Consider the following 25,883-nt stretch of genomic DNA (forward strand, 5'->3'; position numbering starts at 1 on the left):
AGCTGTGCCAGCAGCAACGTGCTCCCTATCTACATACGCACAGTCACTCATCGAGAGACATGGCCCACATGTCCCAAACAGATCGGAGAAAACAGCCAAGGGGGCCACAGCAGACTGATTGAAGCTGCCAGCTCTAATGCGTTGAAATGTTGTCATTCCTCTTGTAGGTTGTTAACAAGGAGGCACAGGGGACTTCTCTGCACAGCATCTTCTCAGCTACATTTGGGGCATGGAAGGAGATAAAGCTTCTGTGCTATAAGAGAAAGGAGGGCCCAAGGTAATGCTGATGGACTCCCTTGTCCAGAAAGCAACCTATGATGGGGAGGTGACACCATGTAGGGTATTTCTTATGAACACATGAAAAGAGTGAGGCCTGCAAAACAGATGAAAACACTCAAGGACAAAGCAGCCTTGTTCTGACAACCTCTGGCACTAGTGCAAGAGACAAAGGGAATTGCCTGGACACAGATAACCAGGTGAGAAGGGACAGGAGCTCTTTGCTAGAAGCACCTTATAAAGGGGGGTCAGATGCCTGGAGTCAAGTCTTTGCTTCTTTACAAGGCTTCTTTCTCCTTAGAATGGCTTCTTCTTTGTATTTTGTATTCTCTTTCCCAAACTGAAATCACTATTTTTGGTCTCTGAGTTTTCCAAATGGTTTCTATTCCTTGTCTGTAAAATGTTGGAGATGGCCAGGCAGCTCTGAGTTACTGGCAGAACAGAACTTCCCTCTGTGTGTCAGCTACAGGTAGACAAAGTTTGGGAACTCCAGAAACACCTGTGGAGCCACTGGCAGGAGGGCAGATGAAAATAATTTCAGATAACAGTGGGAAATCTGTATTGGTATCTGTAAGCTTGGCACCAAGAGGTAAACTCAAGTTTTTGAAGATGAAAGAAAAGAGAGGTAAGAAGCAGTCATCCCCCCGTCCCACTCCTGTTCCTTTCCAAGCTACAGTTTCACTTTGAAGAAAGTGAGATGGCCAGGAAACTTACTTTTCCAAAAAATGATGCTAGCAGCCAAGGTGGCATTTCAATGAAGGACTTATAAGAAGTCTCTGTCTTCCAGCTCTTTTTAATCCTTCCCTTTCCCATTGCGGAACCTTCTCTCAGAGATCATTATTAAAACGAACAACAACAACAAACCGGCCTTTATCAATTCTTGTGAATTCTGAAGGTCACCAGTGTCACCATCAGTTATAAAGACACACATCACTCCCCTCTTCACACAAATGGATTTAAAAGCTGTTTAAAGGCTAGTGTCTCTTGGTGCACTTCAACCCTTCTGCTCTGTCCTCTCCACACACACATGCTCTCCTCCAGCAGCAGCTGCTGTAAGAAATTATGAATTCTACTATTTTTCATCCAGAACAGCTTTGCAGTATATGGGAGAAGCACGGGATGCTGCAGGCTCATTAGCACAGGATTTGTATGGCCACCTTCCATTTTATTCACCTTCCCAATTTAGGTGAAGCACACCTGCCCCAAAACTGTGATTTCTGTTTAATTAAAATGCAGGTAGTGGAGTCTCCTGAACTCCAGAGCCTACCACACAATCAGATAGTGACAGCGACCTAGTAGAATAATGCTCTTGATATAGTGGCTGCTCTAACAGAGTCTTAATTTCAGTTGAGCAGAACAGCACCTCTGGTAGCAGCTGCATTTAGGGCTGGGATGAATATCAGTACCCAGCCTCTCGCTGAACACTCACTGCCTCCCCAATCAAAGCCAGCATCCCTGACAGCTGAACTGTTAAATGAATTAACAAGGCGAGAAGGGGGCTTGCCGACAGGCCTGCGACTCCCTTCCTAATTTCTGCAAGTGGCAGCTTTCAATTTTTCTGTCATTTGTAGGGAGATGCACATGGTTCTCTAATGAGCAGGGCAGAGCTGCAGCCAGCTCTAAAAAGTCAATGTGATGAGGATTTTCTGGTCCACCGAGGAGAGGGATCCAGGTGCTTGAGGCAGGTGGGGGAAGGACACAGGCTCTGTTCAGACTGAACAGGCATCGATCTTTCCTGGCTGCACTGAGCATAGGGACTCCCAGCCCGTTCTCCTGACATGGGGAAGAATTGCTCTCCACTCCTCTGAGTTTTGCAAACATCCAGGTAGAGCTCAAAATGGAGCCTTTGCTGGAGCTTTCGTCTTATGGGCTATTGTAACAAGCAAAAGATTTTGCTCCACCTGTAGCAAAAATAAAAAACCCAAAACACTTGTATCCAGCTCCTTTCTTCACCAGGCAAGTCAGGATACAGAGTTCTGCTACTCAGGTCTGGCCCATTGCCTACCAGCAGGTTGTTCCCCCCCAGAACTTCCCCCTGCCCATCAGCCAGAGGCAAGTGAGACCCGAGTGCTCCGGCTGCCTGAGGAGGCTGTCAGCTGGGGTGCAGCTCAACAGCACTCCAGGGCTTGAAGAGAAACTCCCCATTCGGGTGCTTTTTACTTGTTTGATTGGCAAAACTGCCAGAAGGTTGGTTTTAATGGCTTTTTTTTCCCCCCAAGTTTGGCAGGGAGCTCCTTTGCCTACTAGAGTTTTTATTGTAAAAATCCAGGTACGATGATAGGAAAAAAATCTTCAAATCTAACAAGGAAGAGTGCAAGAGGGCAGGAAGGAATTACAAACACTCCTCTTCTGCATTGCTCATCTGGCTGCACCAGACATAGAAGCTGAACAGCACATCAACTGTCAGTATTATTTCCAGGTGCCCCACGCTGTATGAAACACCCACCAGAACTGCACAGAATTGGGTATTTTGACTTAGCTGGCCTAAACCCAGCACGTTTTCCCCAAGATGCATGCTGTATATTCCTTTTTACAACCGAAAGAGGAATGTTCTTGCGCCTACCAGAATTACTGCAGCCCTTACGGCAGAATGAAGCACCGTTTAACAGTACTGAAATGTAAGTTATCTGGGGCCTTCAGACCGGGGACTGGTCCCCTTCAGTCATTTTGTGTTCAGTGCTATGCCTGTGCTGTCAGCACTTCTTGTTTATTGGGAAGGTTTTTCTCTATTTTTAACATGGATGCCCTATTGCTGAAGCTAAGCAGACCCATTTTTTCCAGGTTGCTGCTTAACAGCCTTTATCGTGGGTAAGAACATCAAGCAAACAACAACAACAAAAACTTGTATTTCCACAGCACACTTTAACTCAAAGGTGTCACAAATCAATTTAAAACTTAAATTGCAATACCAGCTCCAATCACTTTACTCACAGTATAAATCACAGCCAGTTCTGGAGGTGGAAGAGGCAGTTATATAACAAAGCATAATAACTTCACACAACAAGAGTGAAAATTGCCAGGAAGATCCTACATTCATCATTTCTACCGCATGAACCTGGACTGTCCCTAACCAGAGGTAAATCCAGTATCTCTACAAAACCATCTGAGTCATGCTACAACTTCAGATGTACCAACCCTGCCTGTGAAAGAAAGCCTCCTGGATATCTCCGTTTCCTCCCAAGTTTGGCTCCTTCCATTGTGCTGTGTTCCCTGTCTGAATTATGATAACGAAGACCTGGACCACAGGATTAAAACTCACAATATAACAGCATTTCCTCATTTTCCCCAGCTGGTTTTCTGTGCTGTGTACATGTGTACAAATGCATGTGCTGGCTCTGTTTGCAGCAGTGAGATATTTAGCTCTGAAACAAAAATGTACTTTGAAGCCAGATACAGTTGGCTCCACTTGGGGCTTTCTTTGCTGCAGTTGCAGAAGTTAGATGGAGCAGCAGCAAACTAGAAAAAAAAAAAGTAAATATTGCCAGCTGTCTCTCCAGAACAATGCTGCTCTGATTAATTTATGATGTTTTCAGAAAAAGATAGTGAATGTTACACCACATTTGAAATGGAAAGGTTAAGTAGAATTTAAAAAAACGTGCAGTAGCGTTTTAAAAAAAAAGTACTTTGCTTAGTTTTGAGCAATAGAATATTTAATGAATAATAATAAAATGAATTAGTACTGGGTTTGATAGCTTCTACATCCTAGCCTTGAGACAGAAGAACAAAAGTGTAATCAGATTCGTTCACGGCGGCAGACTGAACAATAGGAGGGTGCGTGTTGCCTATTCTTGTTCGAAGCTTCAAAAGATGCTGCTGCAGAAATTGATACCATAACTAACAACTATTTCGGTGCCAGCCTCTCTCCAGCTGGGGTCACCATAAATACGGCACCACCGTCGTGGCTGTGAGAAAGACATCAGCTATTCCAGTCCTGTGCTTCTCAGCTAGAGTTACGAAGAACAACAGATTCAGTTGTGGGTTATCTGGGCTCTGCAAAATCACCTGTTTCACAGAGCATTCAAAGAAGTGTCTAGTTAACTGTCTCGTCCTGATTTCTGCTTCTGGCCTTCCAATGGAGGGATTTCAAAATGATCAGCTAGTTACATTTCATAAATACAGCCTGGATTCATGCACTAGATCCTTAATAAGTAAAGGCATGAATAGTGCCACTGACCCTCAGCTTCTGTAGAGGCTGGATGCAGCTATAGAGTCGGCATATTCCTGAGAGTAATCATCATCTGTGCTTCCAAAGCTAGCATTATACTAGACACAGTGTCTTCTTGAATTCAAGAGCATAAAAATACAGCAAAGTGTGGTGCACAGGCAACGTCTCTACACAGAGAGCTATAAAATAAAAGAACCAGCTTTCCAAGTCTCCCTTGTTTTGTAGTTTTGTTTCTTTTCCCTTGTGGCTTTCCTGTGCTCCACTTTTCACTTCTTTAACTTGAGTCAATTTTTCCCTCAAGCTAATTTGGTATGAACAGTCATCCTCCTGCAACTCCAAAAATATTTTCTCTTCATTCTCTCAAATGCCCTTTCTTCCCTTATTGGTGTAGACCAACTGGTTTTCAAAGCAAGAAACAATCAGTGCCAAACCATTACAGGAGAGGGCGCTACAAAAAAACTGTTAGTGATCATGACTGGGGAGTTTTTTAAATCATCTCTTTCCTGGACAAATATTAAATACTACCTAGAGAATACTAAAACATGCTGGTACTATAAAACCAAAATCAACTAATCTTCCTTTTACTTACCTGCTTCACCCACAAACACTTCCACTGGTGTACTGGTAGGGCTCTCACCGATTACATTATATGCTGTCATTAGTACTTCATATCTCTTATATTTCTTCAGCTCTGAAAATGTAAAATATTACATTATATACTATTATTTATACTATATTACAGATATTTTTTAGACACCATCACCTCTTTATCACCGTACTTCTCTCAGGTGAAACTTAGCATTAGAACAGTACAATAGTGCAATGCCTACTTCCATCCTTCCTTAATTCATACATAATAGCAGGTTTTGCATAATTGTGAAAGATCTTTGCAAAGAAATAGGCAGAATTTTCCAGTGTTTCCTCATGGTGTTGCTCCAGTAAGAGGAATCATTCCTGATGGGTAACTACCTACAGCAACATCTCTAGGTCATTCTTAATGACAGAAAAAGGCAGGACTTTGCTTGGAATGTTCAATATATGGGCTCCTTTTGATCTCTACTGGTAGGAAAGAACACGGCCCAAGCCTTTGCCTAACCCTAGGGACTTTCATCTAGGGAGTCATGTAGCAACTGCACTGCTCAAGAATGTCACAGCTGAAGTGGGTAGGGTGCAGAAGATGATCTGCTGTGGGGAATCTGGAGTCCCATTCAAAGAACTGCATGGGCATCTTTCTCCTTCAAAGGGAGACCACAGTCTGAACATCAATCACAGAGAGAAAAGAGAATTTGAAATCTGGACTCCATTTGGCCACCAGGCAACCAAATCTTTTGCTGACTTACAGAAACTACTCTGACAGATGAGGTAGGAGAGTGAGAACAGCATAAAAATATCTAGAAAAACCAACTGTATGAGGGTAATTAGCAGCTGCAAACGAGGGTGGAGTATAATCGTGTCAACATCATTAGGGGGGGCAGCGCCTGAGCAGTTTCCTATTTTGCATTTTCAGGATGAAAGAATCAATCCTAACAGAAATATTTATCATCGACAATATTTAATAGTGAAATTAGAGTAAGAGAGCAATCAATAATATAAATTGCCCTATTTAAATGAGCGCTGAATTAAGACACGCATGGCCAGGGGTCCAAATTTCTTCCTTTGCCAATGATTTTCTCTGCTATCTATGAACTGGATAGTCCCCTTGACTCTGTGGCTGACAGTATGCCATCAGTTTGGTAAGGTTCAATAAGCCTAATCATACAGGTTCATCTAATTTCAGTTTCATGGAAGTGTTTACAAGAGTTGTGCTCCTATATCTAACTCAATGTCCAGCATCATTACCCAGTCTCAGGCATACTGTAAATGATATCTGAGACATCACTAATTTTTTTATGTGATACCACTAAACTCAGATGGACTGTAAAACATGTAGCAAGCAAATCAGCAATAATGATGGTAAGTTTGTAAACAAACAAACAAAAAACTAGTAAGATATATAGGATATAGTACTGGGCAGCTTGTACTGGGAAACTTTAATTGCTGCTATGAAAAGCCACAAGGGAGATTTTAGTGTTAACTGGATGTGGAAGAAAATGGAACACAAGAGAGTTCATGCATGCAAGTTTCACTGGGGATAGGGCTTCATTTTTTTTTTTTTTTTTTTTTCAGCCCATCACAATCTGTGACTCAAAAGCCTTGGGCAAAACCTATCTAGTGAACCATCATCACCACAAAGCAACTTGCCTTTTAACTCTGTCGAATGCTATTTTATTCATTTCCAATTGAAAACACCTCTGGAGATGCACATAAATTCATTGGGCCCTCTCTAAACTGGCCTCCTACTCCATGGAATGCGGGAGCATCGCAATGCTTGAATCATAGGACTAATGATGTGATACAGCTAAACTCAGATGGACTGCAAAATATGTAGCAAGCGAATCAAAATTCATTTAGCGTCAGCAATACTGGGTTGTTACAGTCAATAATGTTTTACCTTCCCAGCAGCCACATTTTTACAACAGCTACCTACTTGCATCATCAATGTCTCTTGATGTAGGGAAAGCAAAGGCTTAAAGAAAAAGAAACTCAAGAAAGCAGAATCATTAATCTGTGTTGATTTCTGCTAGATCCACTGAGGAGAACCATAGGAGTTTGCCTATAGTGTATTTTGAACCATTATAAAGAGTCTCATCTAAAGGCAATGTGCACTTACGTGTTAATTCATACGTCGTTAATGCAGAGCTGCTGTTCACTGTCTTGAAGCTGCTTTGGGCTATTCAGGGTAAGCAAAGCAGAAAGCTTGTTACAGTGCAAGGAAATAGTTATTGCAAATGATGTACAGCAGAGACAGAGGCAAATGATGCAGCACACACACACACAGTGAGCTTCAGGACTATACCTTGAAGGGCAATAAAATCACATCACTCTCTCGTAACACATCAAAAGCATCTCACTCACACGGGGCTGTTTCATTTCCTCCTCAAACAGAGAATCTTACAAATATACAACACAGAAATGTCCTGACTCCTAGATTAAATAGAGCAAATGAGTAAAAATTAAACATTTTCTAGGGGGGAAACTCAGCACTGTATTACATCCTTATTTCTCAACATGTAAAATTCAAAACCTGAAGAGCTGCAGGGTAAAGCCCTGGAACATGGGCCACAAAGAGCGAACACTTACAATAGGACAGGACATGTTTCTTTAAATGTGTGTTAGATTTCCCACAGTTTCACTTATAGAATTCAATATTCCTGCTGTGAGTGAATTGTAATAATATGCTAAGCTGTGCAAAACTGCAGGTCAGTGAGGAACAGAGGTGTTCTAAGGTGAGAATTGTCACATTATGAGGAGAAAGAAGGAAATTTCTCTTAAAATACACTTAACTCCACCCCTTTCTCTCTTTCTTGACTCCCTGGAGAGGTACACAGTATGTTTTTTTTCTACTCTGCAGCTATTGGGAACATAGCTGCAGGGCCAGCCAAGAAGAGGGAAGATGGGAAAGTGGTAGGTTTCAATGACTCCCTGGCTTGTGAGACTAGAGAGCATCCAGAGGCATTATTTCATGATAATATACATAGTCATTCAGCTTTTGTCTGGAGAAAAACCCTTATGCATACCTACACCTATAGGAGCTTTCCATCTCTACTTTGTCCTGGTTAAAACTCGGTGAAGGCTGAGAAGTCTCATTCATTGCTGACCTTATAAGCAAGGTCAGTTATGTCCTTGGGTTACATTTAAAGCATCTACTTTTCCTGCACCCCCACAAAAATCACTCCTGCTTTTGTAGAAACCACTTTTACGGGCTCAGGGAAACATGGAAGTGATGTAAGATATTAAAATAGTCTCAGCCAACCCTATTCTGCTGCTCTTAAAGTGAGTATTATCTTATTCTGAATATTCCGCTGACATCAAACAGGACAAAAGCTGGTCCCTCCACGAGCAGGTCTCATTGCTGGACCATACCTGTCAGGCTACTGAGTGCTCACATCTTTGCCTCCCATCATCTTATTCTGCCTATTCTTCCCTCTGATTTCCTTTCTAGCCTTTGTCTAAAAATCCTTTTCATTTTTCTATTATTCCTCTACCTCTCCACCTTCTTTCCATGAGCCAAAAATCCCAGTGACTAACATGGCAAGCATATGCCTTAAAATTCTTGCTCATTTTTGCTATTTTCTTCCAAAATAGGGAGAAACACTTTGAAATTATAAAAATTCTATTTAAAACTTTTCCTCGGCTGTTTTCTTATACTGCAAAAAGAAAAACAAAATGTCAGTTATAAAAACTATTAAAAATAGCAAGAAAGAAAAAGGTTCTGAGCCGAGGAAAATGAAGTCTCTCTTTTTTTGTCTGATGGCTGAGCAAAGTATACTGGGGCAATCATGAAATGGAGGTAGCAGAAAGCAGGAAATCAGAGGATACATGAGGGACAGAACATCAACTCAAGCATGCTGGCATAGATTAGCATGAACCCTTACAAGTGATGCTGATCAGACACAAGTTACTAGCATTTTTCAGCATCTACACCCTGATTGTGTGAAAGCTAAATTATCCCCAGCACTCTTAGACACAATTGTGTCTTATTTCCATGGGGCAAGAGGGTCTAGAGTGTCTTGTATAACAACAAATTACCATTCTGGGATATTATAGGGTTCAAAACACAGGCTTACGTGTGAGCTCTGCTCTTAAAGCTGAAGGGTTCTGTATGGTTTTGGATTCTGTTCCAGATCCAGTGTCGTAATCCAGCTCTCGATAGTAGATCCGATATCCCAGCAGCAAGCCATTTAGACTCTCAGCCTTGGGTGGCTGAAAAACATTCACACAAAGAACAGGCTTGTTAAGATGTGCATTGCAACAAACATCCATCACAATAGGCAGTAGCTGACACTGGTCCTGTGAGAAGGGACACTGCGCTCTGGTGAAAATAACCATTAGTAATATACAGGGTCAAAGTCTGTGTGATTTGAAAACAACAAGTTAAAGGTAACTTTGATCATGGCTTTGCCACTCAGCTGTGGCAATTACAAAAGGATCTTTACTTAAAAATTGATACCTGATGCACTACACTAAGAGCTAAGCTCCTTTCCTTCTTGGTTCACAGAAACTTATGTGTGTTAAAGATTATAAATAAGCATGTCCCTGAAAATGCATGTTGCTGGCCACCAACAGTGGAACAGCAAGCCAGTATTTCACTTCTTCAGAGATGAAAAGAAAGAAATTATTTTGTTGAAGACAGAATTTCTTTAGTGGCTATTTTCCTTGGGGACTAGTCATAGACCATTCTTCATTTAGTATTATTTTACTGAAAGACTGATGAGAAAATAACAAAGAATTGATGTATTCTGGCTTTAATTAGGAAGATGAAAATAGGTGTAATAGCCTCAGAGAAGCATTTACAGAGGAGTTGCAGTATGATGGACTCCGGTGTGTTGCATAAGTCCAGTCCTACAGGCAAACCCAGGTGTCCTCCATAACAGGTTGGAGTATGGCCATTGGGCTGGCTCAGAGATGAGGTTTTTTCCTTCTGACACATGCTGGAAGATGCTTGAAGACATAGTACCTCAGCAAGGATTCTTCAGCAGCCCCTCACATCTTCCTTCAGATAAAGATATACAACCAGTACACTGAAAATGAGATTTTTGTCTGAACGGCTTGCTTAAATAGAGGCAAGCAAAGGGATTCTTCGTGTTTGGGAAAAAAATTACTCTCATGAGTCTAATACAGGCTAAGAACTGCAGAGAAGAAAAGATGCCCTGAGCCATTTATCTTCTAAAGATTCTTGTACTGAAATTTAAGGGGCTGAAAGTATAAATGAAAAGGATTTTAATGATGATCTTGCCTTTAATCCAGAAAGATCCCTAGCAGTCTTGAGAACTTTACTAAGGAAAACCTTCTGTCCATTGTGGAAAAATTAACCTGTGGTGTGAAACGCTGTCACGATGGAAATTAATATCACATGTAATTATAATGAAAAAATATTATTGTTACAGGAAAGAGGAAGACATTTGGTAATAACCTAACATACTACTACCACAAATGACAAGAATTTTCCATTACTTCATTATGATGGCAAGAAGAGAGAGAGGGCTCTCTCGTCTCAGTGCAAAGGACTTTGCTTTGGGTGAAGGCTGAAGAAATTAAGTAGAAAGATCACAGTTTATGGAAACCAAAAAAGAAAATTATGTGAACCAGAGAATAAGAATGCTACACAGCTACCAGGAAAAGCAGCAAAAACTTCTTCTGCAAGAAGCTGCCTTCTTTTGCTGTTGTCTTGCCCAGAGCCTGCTGAAAGCAATCAAATAGATTCTTGCATTACTTGCATTACGGTTTCATCACTCGTCATTGTTTCATAATCCATCATGCTCCATCCTCTGGAGAAGCTCTGACCACTTTTCACTATTACTTAGCATCTGCATTGCAGAATGATCTAGGAATAGAGGATTGTGATGGACCTCAAGAATCATCAGGACTAGGTCCTCAAGACTGCAGAAAGTCACCTTCTTAAAGTCCTTTTCATAAACAGAGCAACCTCCACCAAAAAAGAAGCTGATTTTTCTGCTTCCCAGTATTCCTACCAGAAAGTGTTCCAAGCCTCACTACTTGGGCGGTTAGAAACCTTCATCTAATTTCTAATCTAAATTATTCATAGCTAGTTTATAACCGTTTGTTCCTGTGCTAACATTGCCTTTTGGGTTAAATTTTTCTTCTCCCCATGGGTGTTTACTCCTGTGATGTATTTTAAAAAGGGCAATCATATTCCCTCTCAGATTCCATTTTACAAGGCAAATAAATCAACTTCTTGAACAACAGCCTTTCCTTGTCTCAGATCGAGCCCCTGGTCCAAGGGGCTGAGCAAACAGACCAAACAAAGTGACAGCCTTTTCCAGGGCTGCCTGATGACATGATCACTCATAGGCCAGCTGAAACGTTCTCCTCTTCAAGGTGGAAAAGATGAGATATGGTTTACTGGCAATTACTAGTATGTCTATTATGATTTTTTTTTTTTCTTTTTCAATATCCTGATTTTCCTCTTTTGTTTTCCATATGATACTGAAGTTGCTTTAGCCCTGATTGTGCCTTATAGCAGAGAAGGGCATGTGATGGCATGGCAGTACCCTTGCCTCACTCTGTCCTGGCAGTAAGGAGTCACAATGCAAAGCATGAGGGCTGCCTCCCCCAGAGACAGGGTAAAGGGAGGCACTGTCCCACCAAGATACATCTTGAGTGCATCACCATGCAGGAGGAGAGAGGCTGCAAGAAAACAAAGCCTATCCAGCACGGAAATAAACTTCACATCATGAAAAAAAATAAATACTGTGAACATTACATGGATTCGTATTTCAGTTAATTATTACCTAGAAGAAAGGTTCTCTTGGAAAGATTCAATGTGTTTTCCTATTTTAACTATTAATACATAAAAAAAAAGTTTAGCTGGAATATCCTACAGAATCTTAAAAGGAAAAAACACTGCTGAAGCTGAGAAAGAGACTGTTACTCCCTGCTCTGTCATGTAACTGCCTACCAGATAAAGCTTATTTCCTCATTGTGGTACAACACTGATTTGTTGATAGCAGGCATTGTTTTCTTATGCTTTCATGTGATTCCCCATTTTTTCCTTCCTTTAAATTTATGACAGGAAAGCTCAGAAAATAAATGGCTTGAAAACTGTCTTTCTCCTTGCCATGGAAATGATGATTCTTTCCTGAAAAGGGTACTCTGCTAAAAGGTCAGGTCTTCCCCTTCCTATCTGTCTTTCATGGACAAAACTCTGCTTTTGATGTAGTGGATTATTTAGGATTTTGTAGGAAGGCCTAAGGGATCTGCTGAAATAGGTAAAACGATTATGAGTGGCAGCCTGTAATGTTGTACAGAAGTAAGAGAAACATTTTTGTGCTGTTTAAAAATAAAAATTAAAAAAAGACTAAAATGTAAGTTTGAATAATTGTTATCTCTAAGACAGAAGCAGTACATGATCCTGATGTTAACTGTAAGATCCTCCCGCACATCTGAAATAACCTTGCATTATTGATGCAACAGACCTCAATGGAAATTACTTATTTTCTCCCTACTTTAAATTTAAAAATAATGGACTGATTGGACCAAGCAGCTGAAAGCACAGATAGGGCATCTAGAGTTTGTTTTGTGAATTATTAACACAGCTCAAAGTTAAAAATTTAGCTTTGCTTGGAAATCTACTCTCCCATTTAGCTTGACTGCTGTTTTCAGTTTACATTATTTCTTAGACACTGCTGTGAAACTTCCTCTTAATTGGAGGCTATTGTGGGACTTGAAGATTTTTGTTTATTTGAAAAATATAGTACGGCTGAATTACCAGGACCTATTAATATACATGTAGTAATGACATATAATCGCCCACAACTCCCTTGAGATGGCTCTGGCACAACAACCCCATTTCATTTTCATGAAATAAAAAGCATCCAATTACCTAAACAACCACCTATTTCACATTAACTACACACCAATAATCAGTCAATTGGGGGAATGATTTCTGTGGTACATCATGCCTCACATCCTCTTTGTCCTCTCTTTGTATACTTTTTTTCTTCACTGTGGGCTTTATTTGTAGGTGGGGATGGTAGATTTACATCTCTCCATAACTCCTTTGGTAAAACTGTTCGACATGTCTTCTATTTGTTCAACATGCTGTAAGCAATGTTGTTGCTTAGGATTATGCTGCATGAACTTGGGCCAGCAACCCAGCAGTACAGCCAGGCATATTTTTAAAGTGCTGCTGCATAGCAATAAACAGACCCTCATACATATATTTTTTTCCAAAAATGCAAGGAGCCCCATCTGTACTGTAAACGCGTATGTACATTTTTCACTATAATGCAATCTGTCCAAAGTTATCCTTATTATGATTGTGGGACATTGTCTCAGGAGCAGGGTGGGCAGAGGCTTTCCAGGATAGGTTATGGATAACGTGCAGTACCCCACTGGGTTCCCTCCATTAATGCTCACTCCACAAAAAGAAGCCTCAGGCACTGGGTCACAAAATGTTCCAGCATCTCCCAGGAGGCCAGTACTGAAAGATAAAGGAAGGCAGAGGAAATGCCTATATAAAACGCAGACTTGGCATGAATACTTTCACATCCAACTCGGAGATATGGAGAGCTCAAATTTCCTTTCTTTTCTCTGAAGAAATCTCAATTTTTAGCCCTCAAAGAGCCAAAAGGGCATGTGTAGTTCCTCAAAGGTATGAACAGGATCTCAGGCACAGCATGCGCTTCCGATTATTTCAGCAGCTGAAGAAGGCAGTATGCGATGTGAACGAAAGGGAGCTTTTGATTACCTGATCTTTACCAGTGCCACATTCTGTCGAATGTTTTCAATGTAAAGATGCACATCTATTGATATCAGTGAAAGGATAGGAGAATCGGTGCAAGTAATGATCTTGGGCATCACTACAGAAACTCCTTTACCTCCCAAGTTTTCCCTGATGAGGCAACAAAGGAAAAGCAACTGCCAGAAATCTCCACCCGTCAGTCAAATATATGCCTAGATCAGGAAAATAAGGAGGTAGCTTCAGTCCTTCAACTTTACTACAATACTTCCAGCTCAGGAATATGTCCCTTGCAATGTACTATTAAGGTCAACAAGTCAAAGCAACCCCAAATTGTTCCAGAAACATCAAAATTTTTCATTTTACCTACCTGCCACTGCACAAGGACAGATGAAGTCGTGTGTGGAGTTACTAACACAGAACTGGGTGGTTCACCTGGAACTAAACAAGATAAAGGTCACCAAAGCAGTTACAGCAACAGGGTAGAAAACAGGCAGATTTTATTCATCAGATTCTCTTTCTTCACTGCTGAAAGAAATCTTCTATCCCACTATGTGGTAGGTCTCAAAAGCAATGCGGTGGATATGAATATTGCAATCCAGGCAGAAGGCAGCCACTTCTTGTACATCCCTTGCTCTACCCGTGGCCTTGGCAACTTCAGCAGGAATAAGAGAAAAGCTGAGGGCATAAATCTGGAGGAAGCTTCAGCATGCCAGTTGCTCAAACAACTGAATACACATTTAAAAGTTAAACCAGCTGCGTGCATGCTTGAAAGAATAAGCAAACTGTTCCCAAATCTTTCGTTATATTTTTGCCACTGTTGGGGCAAGCCCACCTTGGTTTTAGGAGTTTGTGTCACATAGTCACAGGTTATTTTAGTTAGAACAGCTTGATTTACCATGGGTTAACCCATTCCTGTGCCCATGGCCTTTAGCACATACACTATAGCAGCTCAGATACGAAGAAGGGAAGGCTTATCAGGAGCTGACAGGCCTCCACAGCGCAATGCTCTAGTGGCAGCACCAGGTTTGCTCAGCAGAATAAATGTTCAGTTTGTTAAGGAGGTGAGAAGCTTTCACAGTGTTTCCCCATTGTATTATGAGGAGGCCAAGCACAACTCTGGATTCACTGTAGTTAAATTCAAAGAGAATTGAAACTAAAATTTTAAATTCTGAAACAGTGAGTCAGTGCTGCCTCATTAGTACCAGTTACAGCCTGCACTGATACAGCAGCTGCTGTTCAGGAAGGTGGAGAGTCAGGATGTCTTTAAAAGGCTGCTAGGCACATTATTCAAGTATTACATGGGTTCTTGTTTAACTTAGGACACTCCTGAGCTCTGTCCTCTGTTCTTCTGATTCCAAGATCACATTCTTTAAACATTCCTTTGTAAAACCATTTCCTATTTTTATATCTCAATGTCATATTTAACCAGTCATTCCTTGAGCTGTATGAAACACTGGCTAATTCCTAGCACCATATATATGTTCATATACATATTTATGTATCCCAGTATTACACCATTTCCCAGACTAAGGGTAAATACTGATGTTTTTTCATAGTTTGCAGAGTTCTTTTCTCCATTCAAGACATCAGAGCTACTTCTGCATTCAGGCACTGACTTTATACAATCAAGGAATTAGAAGCTGATCTCTAAGGCTAAAAATAAAAGCCTTGTCAATGTCATTCACAGTTTATTAGTCCTGATCTGCAGCATTAAATGCTCATGTTTCCAAGAGCTTCATACTCTTTCTTACTTATACCTCAGCAATTTTGCCATATTGCAGACTGATGTGGATTGTGAGTGAAAACAATTGAAGAAACTTCTTCAAATGTATGCATGGTTCTACATTTATTTTTAATGATCTCTTGTAAATTATTCAATTTCTGCAAAGATAATGGTTAGTGCAGAGTTTGGAAGCCAATCAAACGGAGTTTAATTCCATTTTGAGACTCCTGAAAGTATGATTCATTATCAGAGGGCACAGCAGGACACTTAAAGCTGCCTGTTATTAATTCAGCCACATCTCATTACTACCTGTATCAATCTCCTATGAACAAAACTGCATTGGATGTTGAATTTTCACTCCACAGTCCCACTGGAAAACATATAGCAGTGGGTCCAGCAAACCCAGGAGCACCAGGGAGTGCCCATCCCACAGTGATGACCCCAGCGTGCCTCTCCTCCTCACTTACCATCCTGAAGAGTCGTGACCGCCTCAGTCTCCGCACTGAAGTCACTGTCTCCGATGTCATTGGTTGCTTTCACTCGCAGTTTGTAAGAAGTGAACGGGTTCAAGCTGTGGAATGTAAAAAATAAGGAATGAAATCTCCCCACATCATCACAACTTGCCTCAGAACAAAGCCTCTACAGAGAATCTGCCCATTGGTCATTGAGCAGTTTGTCTCTTCTCCACGCCGCCTTTTCTTTGCAGCCTCCCCCAGTTTCCTCATGATGTGGGGGTGTTTGTGCCTTTGCTGCCATCAGCATCTTCTCAGATTTCCGCTGGCCTGAAGTTCCTGAAAACATGCATGGATTCGTAGCTGGACTGGGCTCCAGAAAACAGCCATGAAGTTGGAGTTCATGGGGCAGCCTCCAACTGGGGTTTGTTGGAAAGGACAAGACGTGCTGTTATTCAAATTTTGCATGGCTATGCAAAACCTGGCTTTCAGGGTGGTTTGCCTGAGATAGCCTCAAAACAGATCTGTGGGTCAGCTCATCCTCAGAGCAGAGATGGGGCTGACAGGTAGACAGGAGGCAGGTAATGGCCCAGGGTCAGCCAGCACGCAGCAGGCACTGGAATTCAGAGCGCCCACCTTCTCACTAATCCTTTAGACCATACCGTTTGATCAGTGCATTTTATTCCTACCGAATTTCAAATTAATGCTATTACCTGGATTATTTAATAAAGACAGTAACAACAGGCTCCCTGCAGCTCTTTTATCTATGCAGTGCTTTAAGATATGCAAAGAGTGATTTCCAGCTGACATAACCTTCGTAAAGATTCTTCTGTCTTGGCTTGGCAGGGGAAGGGGTGGGGAGGCTGCCTTTTGACTCACATGCAGAGGATAGGAAATGCAGAGCTGTAAGTTACAGGGGATTTAGCTAATTAATTGGTAGTGTCTAGCCATCAGCTGGCAGATGTAACACTGACTACAAACCCAAGTAAAGTTACTTGCAAGAAATGATTAAACATCAAGGGATAATGCATTCTGATGGGCAGCACTCTCACATCAAGCATGTACTTCTCATCTGGACGTTCACAGGAAAATGCTTTTAGCAAGGGGGAGAAGAAATTTTTTACAGTAGTGCCACCCTATTGGGACACCATTACTTACCTACAGCAACTTGAATAATTTGAATTATCTTTCTTGATCTTTTGCTTTCAGTAATGCCAATGTCAAGCTTAAATGACCTACTTGGTTTCCTTGATTTTACAGGTTTTGACTGGAAGGATACTGGCTGTAATTCAGGGTGAGTATAACACCTCCGAGGTCAATGAACCAGGTCTATATTTGTACCCATAATTGTCAAGTTTTCTTTTTTCTTCACAGTTAGATGAAACCAGCACTGTATCTGTATCTTCTGGCACATGACCACCGAGCTGCCATATACCATAGCCACTGATGTTTTTATAACAGACCTGAAAAATCTGTATGTGAATGCTTTGAATACTCGATTCTCGAAAGCTCACGGTCTTTTAGGAATAATCTGATTTGTACTAGCTCGTCAACAAAGGAAATGGACAGCAAAACAAGTACCTTCTCATAGACATTCAATCGCTTTTACAGATGTTACAAGGACTTTAATTACCACAGCATCGCTGAGGATATAATGAACCCTGAATAACAAAGTTTAAACATTCTGATGCTATCTATAAACTTCGGTATGGAAAATACAGATAAAAATGGTTCTCATTTCATCTGGAAGAGCTTATATAGAGATAATTGCAATGCAGCATTGAAAGTGGATTTTAACATCAGTCACTACTGAAAGGATTTTTAACTAGTTGTATTTTACAGAGCATTGTGTAGCTACATATGGTTCAGCCTGAGCAGCGTTATCTACGGTGCTGAGCTTTCAGGGAGGGCTTCAAAAAGAGGCACTGCCATCCAACTTTAATTAGATTTATTGCATGACCTTCAGCAAAACTCTCAACTGCTGTTCATAACACCACCTCTAAAATGGGAACAATGACCTCGCTTAACCTGACCTCCCCCAAAAAGACTGTGAAGCTGAACAATGCTTGCTTTAGCTTCCTTTTGGAAGTGGGAAGTGTGGGATTTCTTATGCTAGCCTGGGATCATATGGTACCTTTCAATAATGCAGGATGTTGCCTCGTGGCTGATGGAAGAGGAGTAGGTCTGCCAGTCTCCATTTGGCAGTTCTCGCACTTGCACTGTAAAATATCGTATTGGTGAAGATCCATCACTTCCAGGGACCCACTTCAACAGCAGACTCCGTGACGACACATTGCTCTGGGGGGTCATCACCTGCCTGGGAGGTGCTGGTCGTTCTGCAATTAAACCATAATTTGGCACTGCTTTGAGAGGAAATTCAAGCTCACATAAAACCTGGCAGCCTGATCAGATTTTCATTGTAGTAATGCCACAGGAGAGTGAACATTCAGATTTGCCCCATGAAGTATACAAGCCATTTCTTAACCTTTTAGTGCAAAGAAGAACAGTAAAACTGATTCTTATATCCCTGCCTAAAAGGTCGCCATTGAATATACACCCTCGTAGCAACAGACCTCAGATTTGGGGGGTGGGGTGGCGGGGGTGTCTTAGCCTGGTGGATTCAGGAAGAACCATTAGAACCAACAGCCAAGCAAACCAAGGAAATCTTTAATGAAACTCAGGTATGCTTCTACCTGCGATTGCTCTTTTGACAGAATTTTCTTGTAAACTAGTTCACTTTTTAACTTGTGCTTACTACTTGGTACCACAGGACTATGTTCTCAACGTGCTATGTAGCATCCTCTTCCACCAGCTGCTTCCCAGCTGAGGTATGAAGAGGAAGGGATGAGCTGGAAAAGGCTGTTGTGTAGCAGACTTCCAGCCCATACTGAATTCCTGCACCAGGTCTCTCTGGCAAGGAATGGGCAACCATCAGCAGCTCCTGCTGCTGCTGCTTCCGAACCCCAGCTTGGAGACGGCGCGGATCTGGGGCTTGAGTACTTACTGCAGTTCACTTCCAGACCTCCACAATTCTTCCCTTCATATCCACTAACCTTGAACCTGCAAAGTCAAACCAGCCAGTGCCAACTCTGAGGGAGACGTCTCCAGAGTAATTAACCGTACACCTTTTAGATGAGGCAGGGAATGGTAATGCAAGTGTAAGCATGCCAATCCCCAACTGTTTCAATATAGATCTCCTTTCCCGTCACTGTGTCTCCGCACTCCATCGATTTCAATAGAGAAACTCTATAGAGTGAGGAATAATTGTTTAATTGTTTATCATGAAGATTATTGATTTTGATTAAAATGTGTGGCATGTAATAAAGCAGAAATTGATTGGAGACACCGCAGTGACTTGCTTTTGAGAAGCAATTCAATTCAACTTCATCAGCACTTGTTTCCATAAACACACCTCTGCCTGCCTGCTTCCTCACGGCTCTGTATGGCGAGCACTTCATTTCCCTGCCATTCCCTAAAACCATTTCCTGTATGTTTTGGCATTTCTCTGCAGCATGCTCTTGCTGACATCAGTGCCCAAAGATTTGTAAGCTATTAGCTGTAGGAAGCCCTCGGTGCCAGCAGCTTGCGAGCCGGAGTACAATGCAAAAGGTCAATGCCTTACACTGACAGGCTGAGACAGGTATTCAGGGTTATTCTACCAGAGGAAGCGAGTGTCGTGCAGGGATTTAATACTCTCTGCTGATAAGCTTTAACCAGCTTGCAGTTTTGGGCAGGCCAGATCTTGCAGTCAGTCTCTCATGATCTGGTTTCCTTCTGCTGCTAAAGGGAGATCTTAAAATAATGATTGTACAAAAACATTAGTATAAAGAGTTTATTTATGGGAGTTTAGCCACAAGAAAATGTTAAGGTGAGCTGCTTGTGCAGGCCATATGACTGAATGGACTATTTTTAATTTCTTGCGTCTTTTGACTCAGTTCTGCCTGCATCACTGGTGTTGACTATTCTAGAGGGTATCACACCACTATGTAGATTCAAGGCACTACAGAAGAACCACTGGACAATGCAGCTACAACACAGCTTGGGATCTGTGAATCATAGGTATCACTGTAAAATGTAAAAATTTATATTGGGATTATCCAAGAATTTTAACGAACAAGAGTGACCAATTTTGCTAATTTTCAAGGGAATATTTGTGCCTTGCTACCTTAATATCGAGGACATTCAATGCATTTTTATTAATGGAAATTAAATGTATTTTCACTCTAGAATACTCGCTGTCGTTTATAGAAGCTTCAGGTTGGTTGGTTTGTTTATTTACTTGTTAGCCAAATAGCTGCACTGGATAAATTTCTTTGTCATCCCCTCATATCAATCTTGATGATGTGAGATTACACATTCTTCTCTCTACACTTTACATATGGGATCACTTCAGTTAACTCTCAGTGCCTTGGGACTTGGTTCCGTAGCATGCATAGAGACACAGCAGAGACATCCATCAAAAAGAGAAAGGGTTCATTTTATACTATGACTTGCCTATTCAAGATAACCCTAAAGCATTGATAACAACGAGGGATCATTGTTCCTGCAGCGGAGCTGGGAGTTCTGCCTTGAGCTATTGTGTATCCAGCAACAGCTTGTGCACAGTCTGAGAAATCTGAGCACATTTTTTGAAAAGGAGAGGCTCTGAGCTTTGAGTATTCACATTATTGGGCATGGTGGGTTTTTTTAAAACTTCCACATGTTGGACTTTAAACTTCCACTTTGACAGCAATCAGACAGGGGTGGAAGGAACCCTGAACTGATAAATCTCTTTGATGGACAGTATCTTTAGTAGAGGCACTGTAAGTTTTCTAATACAGCTCTAGAGGTTCTTTCTCTAAGGACTACACTGTTATGCACTGGGAAGGTTCCACATGACCCGGAGAGCTATGCCAGTGGGGATTTTAACACCAGCCAGACAGGCCAGAAGTAGTTGAAATGCACCCCACAGGTCCTCACTGCTGGTGGTTGAACATCAGGCCAATGTCCTCACTTCTTTGAAGTGTTATAGGAAAATAATAAGGGAGACATTGTGGGCAAATAGCAGGGGAAATCCTTACTTTTGCACTAAATGATTTGCAAGGTTTGGAAAGGACCTAAACCAAGAGATTGTTTAGTAGGCACATTTTAAGAACTAGAAGTAAATATAATTGGTTGTATTGTAGAGCAAGTCTTGGTCAAGAGCCAAGACCAGGCACAAAACCACATGCAAGTGATCACGAGTGCTAATAATAGTTGAAAGATGTCTATGGGGGTCTGCCCTAGTTAGCTGCTGAAGTGTGTTTCTCTCTAAACTGTGATTTTTAAAATCACAAAAGTTGCATGGTTCTAATTTTTGAGAGAAAAGTTTTCTTAAAGATCAATATCCAGACAGCAGAAGGGGTCAAGGGCAGCACATGGCACCAAATCCAGTGATGCACAAGGGATTGATGCTGGTGAAGTTACCCTGGCTAGTTTTGACTTTGCTAGCTCGAGAGACCAGATACATGCTTTGCAGTGGAACATGGCATATGGCACAAGACCAGAGGAAAACCCACGCTCCTGTTCTGTACCAATATATTCTCTTTTAGCTCTGAATTAAAATAAGATAAAAATCTTCATACACAAGTAGAAAGTATAATTTTTCTAACTGGCAGCTGTAGAGAGAGATCTGTTCTAAGACTGAAAAAGTGAGCCAAACCATTAGAAACAAGCAGTGATGCAGACCAGATTCTGTAATACCTTATATGTCTTTCACATTTTGATACGTTTGGTATCTAAGCATCTGGTTTCATTCATACACATGTAACTCCTGCTTTATTCAAGTAGATTCCCTACAGAACAGAATTTGATTGGAGATTCAGAATGCACATAACCATTTTATGGCTGATGCAAGAAGCAGAAAAATTCTGGGCAATACAGATGCAAACACTCTGTTCCAGTGTGCAGGAGTGAAAGGCCAGAGTAATTACTCACACATTAGGTCAGGACTGAGGTACAATGGAGGAGCTGTAGAGAAACCCTGCAACAGCACCACCTCTCATTTTGTGTTCCCTAATCAATATAATTCATCCATCACTTACTTTCTTAAGACTGCAATCTTTCTAGAAACTGAGAGAGCTGAAAAAAAGATCTGACTGCAGAAGGAGGCTGTATATGGCCAATATAGCAGCTGATGGAAAAATCAATCTCCAACAGCCCGGCAGGTTAGAAGAACTGTGTCTCATAAAAGTCTGTCTTGCTCACCAGGTTTCTCAAATCACGATGTTGCTATGGTTTGGGGCAGGTTTATGGGGTGAGAAGGAGGAGGTGCACAGGCTGTAGCCTGTTATTAAAATTCCCCTAAGTGCAACACAGGCTCCAAGGCATGCAACAAAGTGCCTCAACCTGTGGCTGCAAGCATTACCTCTTTTTTCTGTTGTGATCACTGTGGCTTCCAGAGGCTCCCCCCAGCCCTGTCTGGTCTTGGCAGATGTCCGAAAGATGTATGCTGACTCAGGGGTGAGATCTGTAGCAGTAAACTGCCTGACTGTCGAGCCAACCTCCACCGTTGTGAACTTGTTAGGGCTGCTGCTGGCCAGACGGTAGGCAATCTGATACCCTGAAATCACAGCATCAGCGACAGAGAGAAAAGGGTTAGGATTTTTTTTCTGGCAGGGATAACAGAGCATCAAAACTATTAGTTTATCATAATTACTTGTTTATCTGAGACCAGAACAAAGTAATTTACTTCCTTTAGCGTTATAAAGCTCTGCTATATGGCAGCCCTCCCCCTAGTCAGGCTCTTACATTACAAGGCAAATCAAACACAGTGGAGCACACAAGGGTCTGCTGAAGATTATCTGATTTCACTTTCCGTCCTTTACACCAACAAGATACAAAACCAGTTTAATCTTTTCTGAGCATGCTAGTGCCTTTTTGGAAAGGCAAAGGAACAAACGGAGTCTGTGCAATTAATGTCGCCTGGTTGAGCCAGTTCAAAACAACACTCTGTTTCAGCTTTCCATCCAAGCACACACGCTTACACATATGTGCATACACACACACTCACACGTGCATGTGTATGTACACAGGCTGTTCTGCCCTCTCAGTTTCAGCATTGTCTCAAACTCAAGGTTCTGCAGCTGCAGAGCAGCAGGATTGCCCAAACCGTGCAGCCTTTGCATTACTCAAGTAAAGGCTTGCTCCTGCCTTTTGCACTTGCCTTTTTCTCAGCTCTCCCACCCCCCTGCAAGTGTACAGCGAGTGCCAGAACTGCTAATAAAAGCATCCTTCTTCTGTCATTCAGCATTGCTGCCCTTGCCCACAGCCCAAGGAAGAAGCCTGCAAGCTGTGAGGTCCTGCTTCAACCATGCGGCACTTAATAATCAATTTTGTGTATGCCTGTGATAACCCCATTCCAACCTGCCTGACAATTAGGAGTTCACAGTTTAGCCTGTATTATTAATGATCCAACTGTGCAAAGGAGGGCTTCCAGAGTTCTCACGCACCACTAGCAACAACTGTCCCCCGAAGAGGATCTGCCAAATGTTCAAACCCATTCTGTAAACCCAGCAATTGAATCAGGCTCTCACTTCTGGAGCTTGATGGTAACTTTCAGTCCAGCTGCTGACTTCCAAAATCAATTAATACCAGAACTGGTGTGGGCTTTTATTGCCCAAGCTGAATACAGTTGTATGATTAAACGCTTCATGGAGTTACACAGGGCAGAGGGCAGCCAACAAATCCAAATCAAACCAGCTGAAAACAAAACAGTCATGACATGATTCTGCCAACTCTCTGCTCATCTTCTGAATGACAAAGGGGTCTGCAGCACCTGAGACCATTTCTTTCTCTTAGAATTAATATCCCAGCTAGAGTTTGAACTCCCACCACGTTTTGGCTCTAACAAGAACAAGGGGAGCCAAACCTGGCGTGCTTCATTTGTGAAGGTCAGTGCATGAAAACTGAGGTTTTTATCTTACCTGTGGCTATTAGACAAAACCAATGACATTTATTTTCCACTGTGAATATGCAACAATTGCCACATGCCCGCTCACAGAAAAGGCAGAGTCCCTGCTCTCTCTCGAATGAATGCCATGCTTGCGTGTGGTGCCCGCTGTCACGAGGAGTGGAATTTAATTGGGATACAGATGGTATTAGTTTTGGTGTGCTGACTCTCACAGTGCTGTTGACAATGCACCAGCATTTCTTTGTCCTTTTTACTTTGGCAGCTGCCAGCAGGTGTGGGGCAACACCACACTGTTGTGGGGCAGCTGCCACAGTGTCGGGGAACAAATTTGACTGCACCGACACCTCGAAGAGTGGCTTGGCTTTTCCAAGCACCTGTGACTTCAAGCTCGAGCTCCCACTGGCTGTGGTTACAAACAGGTTTGGGTCCAGAGCTGATTCAATGAGGTGCCTTAATGTGCTCCAGGCACCCACATTTGAAAATGGACATCAGCAGCAAAAGGCTCCCAGCACCCAAGCGGCCTCAGCTCGTGCTGCCTGGGGTACCCCCGCACACTGCAGCAGTTGGTCTGTCAGGCACATTCTTACAGCAACATTTTCACAGCTGGGTGCATGGCATTAGGCTAGTAGATAAAAAGTGGCCTGATTTTTCAGAGCTCCTGAGCAAAGTCTTAGGGTCTTACGCTTTGAACATTTCATTTTTCCACCTGCAAACTACCTCCTTTTATCCATGGCACCAGCTCTCCCATTACTGGTCCAATATATTTCACCAAAGTATTTCTGTATCTTTAGTACTATAGTATTTTGATCTTTTTTAAAGTCTACAGAAAGACAGCTAGCAATGGGGAGAAGGTATAGATACCTATGTTCTTTTTTTTGTTTATACAGATGTGAAGAACACAAGAGTGAAAACACCAGTGCAGGATCTCAATAAGGGGGAAAACAGTCAAAGAAAAGCACTGGGGAAATTTTTACAGCAGCAGGAAAGATGAAGGAAGAAGCAACTAAGATGGCTAAGGAAGTTTGATAAAGGGACATAAGACATAAAGAATAAGACCTGGAGGGAAACAGAATATTAAAAGAATAGAAAAGTTGATTTATGTAGTTATTAAAAGATAAGTATGATATCTGGGATACATCCTTGTTGAGCAATTTCCTCGCTTTTCTAAACCTTTGTAAAATATAAAGTGTAGTTAAAATGTAAGGAGGGAATAGAAAGATAACTATTTACTGCTAAATGGTGGTACTTATGCTGGAAAGCCAATTACCAACATGCTCAGATTAGGCAAAGGAACATATCCATATCTAGGCCATTATTATAACTTACACAAGAGTGGTTCCTTGGCTAGTGTAAAAACTAATTTAGCCATGAGAAGGAAGAAATCACTTGTCACAATCTGTCTCTCTGACAGGCTCTGCAAACTCCCTTCCAATGCATCCCTGTAAAAAACAGTATCAGCTCTCACTGTCCTCTCCTACACCTGCCATGCTGGCTGACAGTCTGGGTAAATATCCATTTTCCTGGATATCTCAGGCAGAGTTTACACAACCAGAACCATCACCTTCACAGATTTCCTCAGAAACTCAACACTTACCTTGTTCTGATTCAAAGGTACATATCCAACCTCTGCACCTGAACTCTACTCACTCTTACTGCTACCTACAAACCCAGAGAGACAGCCAGTATCTTAATTCTGATCCTCTACATCACCTTCTCCTATCGGACAGTTTGGGACAGCCAGGATACGTACTGTATCTTAAAAAGCATCTTTTTCTTTTTTTTCCTAAGAGACACAAAAGATGCAGTATTTAAACCACAGCTTGGATAGTAATTAGGGCTAATACAAGATCAAAAAGATAAAATTATTAAGTTGATGAATTTCAGCAACAAGGGATGGGAGAAGACAGGAAATGTTAAGTGAAATCAAACGAGGCAAATCAATAGAGGTAAATGGAAAGTGTTCAAAGAGAAATTAATGTATGCTCGAGGGCTGCAAGAGGCAATAACTGCAATTGCTGCAGTGGAGGAACAAG

At 41.7% G+C, this 25,883-nt stretch overlaps 1 protein-coding gene across 1 annotated transcript in view; it reads right to left on the bottom strand.

Annotated features, from left to right (window-relative positions):
• Positions 1-25,883, bottom strand: part of SDK1 (sidekick cell adhesion molecule 1) — a 416,654-nt gene that overhangs the window by 43,834 nt on the left and 346,937 nt on the right. The window contains exons 29-35 of the mRNA XM_074918870.1: positions 22,306-22,500; positions 18,055-18,256; positions 15,936-16,039; positions 14,113-14,183; positions 9,109-9,244; positions 7,152-7,211; positions 5,031-5,132 (exon numbers count right to left, since the gene is read on the bottom strand). Coding sequence (XP_074774971.1) covers positions 5,031-5,132; positions 7,152-7,211; positions 9,109-9,244; positions 14,113-14,183; positions 15,936-16,039; positions 18,055-18,256; positions 22,306-22,500 — 870 coding nt within the window. The remainder of the gene's footprint in view (positions 1-5,030; positions 5,133-7,151; positions 7,212-9,108; positions 9,245-14,112; positions 14,184-15,935; positions 16,040-18,054; positions 18,257-22,305; positions 22,501-25,883) is intronic.

This window comes from Athene noctua, chromosome 15, assembly GCF_965140245.1.
Source record: "Athene noctua chromosome 15, bAthNoc1.hap1.1, whole genome shotgun sequence".
In the NCBI taxonomy this organism is placed as follows: domain Eukaryota; kingdom Metazoa; phylum Chordata; class Aves; order Strigiformes; family Strigidae; genus Athene; species Athene noctua.